The following is an 8,747-nucleotide window of genomic DNA, read 5'->3' as shown; positions in this document are numbered from 1 at the left end:
TCCCTGCCGCAAGCCGGACGCGTACAGGACCGACAGCCGCACCGCTCGGCACCCACCTACCCCCGAGGCTTTTCTTTGAGTCTCCTTTGTTTTTCCTGCTCCGTCGTCCACCTGGCGGTGCTTGGGTTTGGGGTGAGAATTTATTACCGTTTTCCTCTCTGAGTTGTGAATGTGAGGGTGTGGTGACTTTTAGATGTCCAGGAACAAGGGTGGGTGCAGGGGCCCCAGGCAGGGCTGATTCTTGGGCGGAGGAGGGTGGGGTAGGGGGTTCTGCATGAGCTCCTTAAAGGACAAAGGTAACAGAGCCCGCGAGAGAGCGCGAGCGGAGACTTTGACTTCAAACCACAGAATTGGGGGAAGTGTGCGCGCCGCCGCCGCCGCCGCCGCCGCCGCTCGTGCAGCGCTGTCGATCTAGCCACTGGCATCTTCCCGAGCGCCGGGGCCCCGGGGTTGGAGGCGAAGCGGGCGAGCGGGAGCGTCTGCCGGCTGCGGCTGCCCACGCGCCTCACCATGGGCTCCGGGAGCCGGGCGCTGTCCGTGGTGCCGGCCGTGCTGCTGGCCCTCACCCTGCCGGCGCTGCCCGTCTGGGCACAGAACGACACGGAGCCCATTGTGCTGGAGGGCAAGTGTCTGGTGGTGTGCGACTCGAACCCGGCCACGGACTCCAAGGGCTCCTCTTCCTCCCCTCTGGGGATCTCGGTCCGGGCGGCCAACTCCAAGGTCGCCTTCTCGGCGGTGCGGAGCACCAACCATGAGCCGTCGGAGATGAGCAACAAGACGCGCATCATTTACTTCGATCAGGTCAGACCCTGAGGGATGCAGGGCACCGGGTGTGTATGGGCGGTGATGGTGGGGTGGGGGGTCGATCTTCTGGCAGCCCAGAGACCCAGGCTGCCTGCTCAGGCTAAGTTGGTCTGACTGGGGTGTGGAGGATCATTTCGGCACTCGCCTTCCCAAATAGGTCTGGGTCTGGAACTTCTGTCTCTCCCCCCACCGCCCCTGCCCGCATTCCCTCCTGGCCTCCGGAGAGAAAGGAGGGGGAGAGGCTGGGAGCGCAGAGCCCAGCCACAAGAGCTTGGGGCGAGTTTCACAGCAACAGGTCCATAGGAGCTGGCGGGAGGCTGGTCCCTGGACCTCGAAATCTCTTGGCCAGAGCTTGGCACCCCCGGCTCAGACTCCTCTGCAGCTGCCGCCCAGGCGGTTCCAGCGCGGTCCCCTCACGGTCTCCGGATAAATGATTTGTCCCCCCCCCCCCAGCTGGAGAAGCTTCTCCCCAAGGAGAGCTTTGGGGGTCCACGTTCTCTGCAGAGCTCTCGCAGGTGGCTGCCGAGGGCGGGCAGTGATGGCGTGGGTCAGGTCTCGCCCACCTTTCTGCTGCCAGGATCCCCTCACACGCTGCAGGCGCCGCTGCAGCGGAAAGCCTTTCTGTGGTACTTGGAGAAAAGTTGTGGTGGGAGAGGGAGGGCAGCTGCAGGGAGCTCCCATTGGGAAGCGCTGGGGAGCCGGTGCTCCCTTCCCCTGCTCCGGTCCTTTCAGAGAATTGCAAATTACTGGGGAAAGACAGACTTGGGGTTGAGGGTAGGGGGTGGAGAGGAACTGATGAAATCTGTGGCTGGAGCTCTGGGGTTTGGCTGCTGAGAAACCCCAGGGGTATCAGCTTAGCTTTAGCAAGCAGTCTTAAAACTGGAAACTGACTCCGGGGTTGTAAGTTCAACCCTAACAGCACCCAGAGTCTTTTAAATTCCACAGTCACTTGCGTAATGCACAGTTGTATGCAAAGACACATGTGTGGGAACACAGGTTAAGTGGTACTGCAGTGTGTGCCAGGGAAGGAAAGAGGGAACATTTCCATTCCTTACTTAATTGTTCCTAAGTAATGCACTCTCCAGCTGGCCGGGCAGAGAATGCTTCTCTGGGGCTTCCTATCAGATAGCTATAATTTTTAAAGAATGAAGCAGCCCCTTTGGGGTTTTGGTGCAGTATTTTCCATCCTGATGGAAATAAAGTCTAGCACCACCCCTGGTTTATATTTCAGTGCATTAATTAAATGTTGGACGTTGTGGACATGGCACTGTACAATGCCTTCTTTTCCGTGACCTTTCTGTCAATTAGAAGAGGAGAGGATTTGTTCTTCTGTTTGGGGAACTGCATCTCAAAAACACAAGACACATTTAATTATAAATCCGTATGTGCTGGGACGCTCCAGTTACAATGTAGAGTCAACATCCAGCCTTGTGTGTAGTCAACACTAATCAGACACTTCCATTATTGCTAATGAATTATGCTACTTGTATCTGAGTCAGGAAGTCCCTGCTAAGTACCTCAAATTATTTTAAATGTGCTTGAGAAAAATCTTTGTAACAGCTCTGCTGGGGATTATTGCATAGCTGATGATTCGTTGCTGAAAGATCATTGATCATCAAGTCAGAGAAAGAATCTGAGGATTATTTGGAAGAAGGTGAACTCTTAGAATAAAATTATACACATACATGTATTTTAAGTCGAGGGTTGAACCTGGTACATCAACTTGACCCGCTACTCTATTCTGGTGCATTGCTCAGAGATGATAGTATGTTTTTAGGGAATTATGCAAAAGGCCTAATATTGGCACGAATGTAGCATTTACAAGAGATAGTGGCAGATTGCCACTGATACAGTGGAAATGTATCCTTATAGGGACATCCGATTTTTTTGAATGCCAGTTATATATTCATTTCTTGGAGAGAAATGGAATAAACCCCAGTCATTTTACAACTTCCCACCCGCAAACATTCTCACTCTCCTTCTCATAGGAAGGGACTGACTTATGTGACATTTGCAAATTTGGATTAAGAGGTCACTTATTGAAATTCAGAGTTAATTTAATAAGCAATAGAAACAGGCTGCACATCTTGGAATACAAAATGCATTGCTGCTTTCTTAGGAAATAGTGCCTTATTTTACTTTTCATTTTTGACCCTTGAAGTTTAAATAAAGAGCAGGTGATTGAGAAGAGGATAACGGATAACACTGGCAGGAACACAAGAAGGCCACCGATTTCACAGTCTGTCCTTATTCATGCTCTACTTTTGGCAGCCTGCAAAGGCTGAGTCATTGCCAAAATATTATAATTAAAGCCTAGATGGCACAGGACTGAAAAAATGGCCATGGATCTTAGGAGAGGTTTGGCGGAGGCTCAGGCGAGGGCCAGGCATTCAGATTAGTCTGTGCACTATTCAGTCATGGATTATGTCACAGGGTGGAGGGGGTGCCCAGGCCTCTATGTGATATGTCCAGGAATGACTGCAGAGAGCCCATGGATGCCGATTGGCTGTCTTGGAAACGTCATCTCTGGACATTGCAAAGGCTTGTAGAGGATGGGAATATAAATACAGGGCAGATGCCTTTTATCTGACTCTCAAGGTAAAGCTAATATTTATAAGTCCTCCGTGTTACCTAGTTGTTTCCAGAGCCATCAGGCCTTGCTGGAAATTGAGGCCTGAATACAAAGCAGTTACTTTATTTTTTTCCTCTACCATTTAAAAGACAGAAAAACCTTCCATTACACAAATCTATTTCCCAAGTCACCAAAGAGGAAAAGAGTAGAACTCAATGTTTTATTCTCTATGGTTTCTTAAACTCCTTATGAAAGAAATAAAGAAAGCTAGAAAGAGAGAGAGAGAGAGAGACAGAGAAAAAGAGAGAGAAAGAGACAGAGAGAGAGAGATAGAGAAAGAGAGAGGGAAGGAGGGAGGGGAAGATGGAAGGAAGGAAGGAAACTTACAGAAGAGATTATTGTTAATAATTTACTGTTACTTATTATTTTTATTTGTAGATCCTAGTAAACGTGGGTAATTTTTTCACCCTGGAGTCTGTCTTTGTAGCACCAAGAAAAGGAATTTACAGTTTCAGCTTTCATGTAATTAAAGTCTACCAGAGCCAAACAATCCAGGTATGTGTTTTGAACTGCTCCCTCTCTACCCCCAAACGGCAGTGTTTATTGGCAGTGGGTTATGTATTTAAGTGTTTATCCAAAGATGTGTTTTCATTATAAAAATAAACAACCATCTTTATAGTTTATTTTTAAAACACTTTATTTCCAGTTTTCTTCTTTATTACATCCATTAAGGCTATGACAAGAAACATAGAAAAATAAAGAGTAGAATGTATTACCTTAATAACAACCAACCATTTAGAGAACATGGCTTAGTTAAAAACTCAGTGGCACAAATCTCTTTATAAAATCTTGCTTTCATTAAATGTGCAAAAATTATTTGAACTTGTAAGGAAGAAACTTGTAAGACTAGCAGAACTTTACAAGTACGTATTAAATAAAACAAATTTGCCATCATTGTTAGAAATTTTGAGCCACACAGTTAACCATTAGAAAAAATACACTTTTTATGAAAGGGCGTTCCTCTGCGTATGCTTTAAATAGTTTATCCTCAGTTACTCCGAAAACTAGTGAATTCTTAGAAATTTCAGTTCCACAGTTAGCAACATATTTTGTGTTGTCCTTTCTCAGGTAATAGGCTTGACCTTACACTCAAAGACGAGTTCCTAGAATATTCAAATATGCTAACACCCAACAATACCAATGCATGTCTATGGAATTCCAGCATTCTCTTTATCTTATGCTCAGTGTGTGTGTTGGATACTACAGCCACGTGAAAGGTGGATTATACACTGTCCTACCACTTTCACAGCTCCTAGCGAATGGGCAAATTGATCATCCTCAGATTTAATTTAGGCAGTACTTTTTTTTAACATAAAAGGAATGACTATCTAGTAAAGAAATTTACTAGCGTGGAAAAGCTTTTCTCAAGCCCCGATATTTGGAAATTTATGCAATGTTTAACACAGTATAATCAAAACTGTAGTCGGGAGAAAATTTTGAGTTTATTATTTGTTAATAATTTTGAGTTTATTAATTATGGATTCCTTGCTAATTATCCATCATTAAAATCTTCACTATGGTGGTGATTATTATTTTTTAATACACATTTAATAATGTACATTTATTATTTTTAATACACATTATCAGGGAAAAAAGAAAAAAACAGAACACCCCCCCAACACACACACACATACACATTCCATAATTTCAAATGATCTTCAGCACTATGCCTGTTGCAGGTTTAGTAACCTGAAAAACGTGTTGGTAGAATCTTGCTGTATCTGGGTTTATCAGAGAAAAGGGCACTGGACTTCTTTTTCTAATATACTGGGAAGCCTCAGGCTTGCTTCATTACCAAAAGATTGCTGTTGAATGTGAGAAGTAAATAAAACAGCAAGCTTAATTTATGTGTTGAAGGGAGGCCAGTTTTCCCAAGGCTAGGTTGCTGTCCACGGATGGTATTCTTTTGTAAGCATTTCAGGAAATTTCCATGGGAGAAATTGAAGAAAAAAAAAAAGAAAATCAGCTCAGTAGACCTACTAAGTGCAGCCACTGTGGTTGGCAGTGGACCTACTAAGTGCAGCCATCGCTGGGGATGAATTTGCTGAACATCAGATGTTTTACTGGGTCTGTCATCTCAGACATTACTCATTAGCCCTGGTAGATGTTTTCAGTGATTTTTTTTTTCCCTCGTAGGTTAACCTGATGTTAAATGGGAAGCCAGTAATATCTGCCTTTGCTGGGGACAAAGACGTTACTCGCGAAGCTGCTACTAACGGTGTGCTTCTCTACCTGGATAAGGAGGATAAAGTTTACCTGAAACTGGAGAAAGGTAACTTGGTTGGAGGCTGGCAGTACTCCACGTTCTCTGGCTTTCTGGTGTTTCCCTTATAGGATTTGATTTCTCCATGATGTTGATCCAGGGGAGGGGTGGCCCACCCCTGAGTTACTGGAAGATCATTTTCTCATCCTCGGATTGATGTCTTTTATCGGTTTCTCATGGGTGAATATGGATTCTCTTTAAGGATTCTAGGCCTGTCCGAACCAATACATAGTCTCACAGGTTATTTTGTGTGTGTGTGCGTCTCCGTATACTTGGATGGGGACTCTCAGCAGACATAATATGTACCTGTGCTCAAGTGTGACAGTCAAAAGCTGTCTGCGAGGTTTATTCTGAATTTAATTTCCTGGAATCACTGAATTCGTTGCAGGTGTGGAATTTTATTTCTTTGTTTTTTAAGAAAAGACTGGCAACCGGGTCTAAGAATTAGAAAACTCTCAAGTTCTGACTTCAATCAACGGTTAGTACGATACTGCCAAAGAACTGTGTGCTGTGTTGATATATTGATTACACTCATTTTTATTCCTTTGGAATCAGTTTGTTTTGTTCTCTTACAGTAACTGGGGGTTGTTTTTCAGTGACTGGCTTTGTGTCTTCTCTACAAATAGGGTAACGAATGGCTTGCCCGCAAAGTTACCCTATGATATCACCAACATGACTTCCCTTAACAAAAAAGAATGCTTCATAGTTGTATTTTAATTATATATGTGAAAGAGTCATATTTTCCAAATTATATTTTCTAATAGGAAGAATAGATCATAAATCTGACAAGGAAAAAGTTGCTTACGCGAGTTCTAAGTGCTCAGCCCCCAACCCTCCACCAAACCGCCCTCCTCCATGGGAAATCCTATACTTTCTTGCTCAGCTTGAATTAACATGATGGATAATAACCACTTTATTAAAAACCTAAGGGATTTTTTCCCCTTAGACATGACCACTTTATTAACTGGAGATGGGATACCTTTGTTTTTAATTATACCTATTTTTCAAGCCTTCTGTTGTGTTTGAAAGTATCATCTGGTTTTGCCTTAATTCCTTAAATTGTATATATTTATCTGTTTAGCTAATATTAAATCCAAATATCCCATATCTAAACTTAGTGCAATATCTTATTTTGTCTTTTGTACAAGTCATATGAATTCATAAAATTATTTATGTCTCTGTCATAGAATAAAGGTTAATATATGTTAGCTGAATTGTTTTGTCCTTTCGGTTCGGGAAATATTATTCTCCATGGTTTATTTCCCCCTTTTCACCAAACCTTCTTTCCTTCCCCCTTCTCATTTCCATTTCCCGGAGTTTAAGAAAAGCTTTCGGAATCTGGGGAGAACCTTCTCTGAATTGGCGTGGGAAGGCTTCCCTGTGTTTAATCTGTTCTAATCCAGGAGTTGTCAGCCTGCCAAAAGAGAATCGATGGACTCTGTAAACTTTTCTTTCAGGAGGGACTTACTCTTAGGTAGTTAAGTTGAAAAAATTGGCTAAAATCTCCCGAGGGTGCTCAGTGAATGAGTGCGTGGCCATGGTATAGAGACCGCTATTTTCAATGTGAAGACTTCGGGGAAAAGTTCCGCCCCCTTCACAACACTAAAAGACAAATAGAAGATCACAGGTTTCTTTTGAGGAGGAACTATTATTATAGATGTCTCATCTGGAGCTTTGGCTCAATTTCCTGGTCTGTTGTCAATTAAAGCAATTTTGGAGAGCCCCTTCTGTAGATGGTGGCAGCAAGGAAGGTGTTAGAGGACCCTGTAGGAGGAGACATGTAGGCAGGTCTTCTAGCATAACTGTGCTTAATCACCAAGTCAAAATATTCATTCATCACAGGAACATTGTCCTCCCGCCCCAAGAAGAATTATCTGGAGATGTTAGCATCGGATCCTCAGTGTTTTGCTTGGCAAGTTATTCACTCTTCAGCTGGCTTTCAGTCAGAAACTTTCCTCCTTGGTGATTGCGTAATGTGAGAAAAACAGCATTGCACGGGGCACTTTCATCTAAACATGAGTGGCATCCTCCGCAAATATATACCTGCTCTAATTTAACCTCCCCCAGGCTCTCTGTATTCAGGGCTTGCGTCTCTACCTTGCAGCAGACTGGATTATACTTGGACAAATACACTATTAGTCATTGTTTTAGCAAAATGGCTCAGGGTATTGGAATTATTAATAGACACCTATGATGGAACAGAGAAAATGTGGGGCTTAACTAAATAGACCAGTGTAGAAGTGTCTAATGTAAATATGCTTGTGGCCATGCTTTGGGGCTTGCCCTTATTTTTCTTGATTTTTTTTCTGAACATAAAAAGAACGTTAGCAATGGGCTTGACTGTAGTCCCTAAGCTCCAGTGTATATATTTTGGAATGCAAAATCCATTCAAAACCTCCCCGAAAAATTCAATATGAAAAGGTACTGAATCTCTGGCTATCAGATGTGGGAGGGCACTTGCAGGAGGGAGGAGCCCCAGTCGAGAGATGAGACTTCTCATCAACGAGGTCCAGTGAAAGCCTCAGGTTCTTACTCCAGACCGGGTCTAGGAAATAAGAGCTAGGCAGACACAGTGGCTGGAAAGGTAAGGTAGAACGGAGGGAACAAAAGGGACAGAATGATTTAGTCAGGGGATCTGGATTTGGAACAGACATAGGATGGAATCCTGCAACCTTCACTTACCAGCTCTGTGACCTGGGGCAGGTTTCCTCACCTCTCTGAGCTTTAGTTATTTCCTTAGTAAACAAGAAATTCTTGTGAGAATTTAATAAGGTGCGTGAAGTGCCTCGGACTCTGTAAGGAAGCCCAACGAAGGGTTGGCTGTTATTACTAATACCTGAAGCCCGAGCACAGCAAAGAAGCAAGTAGGGCAGAAGGAGGATGTTAAGACTGGCATGATGAAGGGTCAAGAACTGAGTTGGAGGGGGACTGGTTGAAGAGCTGGAAGCAAGGGTATCAGAAGTGCTTCCAGAAATGGAGCCAGATGCTCCCTGTGTGTTCTGTGACTTGAGAATAGTTTCCAGAAATTGCTCAGTCCACAAAAATGCT

General features: G+C 44.0%; 1 protein-coding gene across 1 annotated transcript; it reads left to right on the top strand.

The window, feature by feature from the left end:
• Window positions 1-510: 510 nt before the first annotated feature.
• CBLN4 (cerebellin 4 precursor) lies at window positions 511-5,770 on the top strand. The gene is made up of 3 exons (XM_035025666.1): window positions 511-801; window positions 3,815-3,931; window positions 5,573-5,770. Exons 1-3 carry the CDS (start codon window positions 511-513, stop codon window positions 5,768-5,770), a joined length of 606 nt encoding a protein of 201 aa, XP_034881557.1.
• The last annotated feature ends 2,977 nt before the right edge of the window (window positions 5,771-8,747 follow it).

This window comes from Mirounga leonina, unplaced genomic scaffold (genome assembly GCF_011800145.1).
Source record: "Mirounga leonina isolate KUSES-001 unplaced genomic scaffold, KU_Mleo_1.0 Mir_195, whole genome shotgun sequence".
Classification (NCBI taxonomy): Eukaryota; Metazoa; Chordata; class Mammalia; order Carnivora; family Phocidae; genus Mirounga; species Mirounga leonina.
The sequence above is the reverse complement of the archived record's forward strand: the minus strand, read 5'-3'. Positions and strand labels throughout refer to the sequence as shown.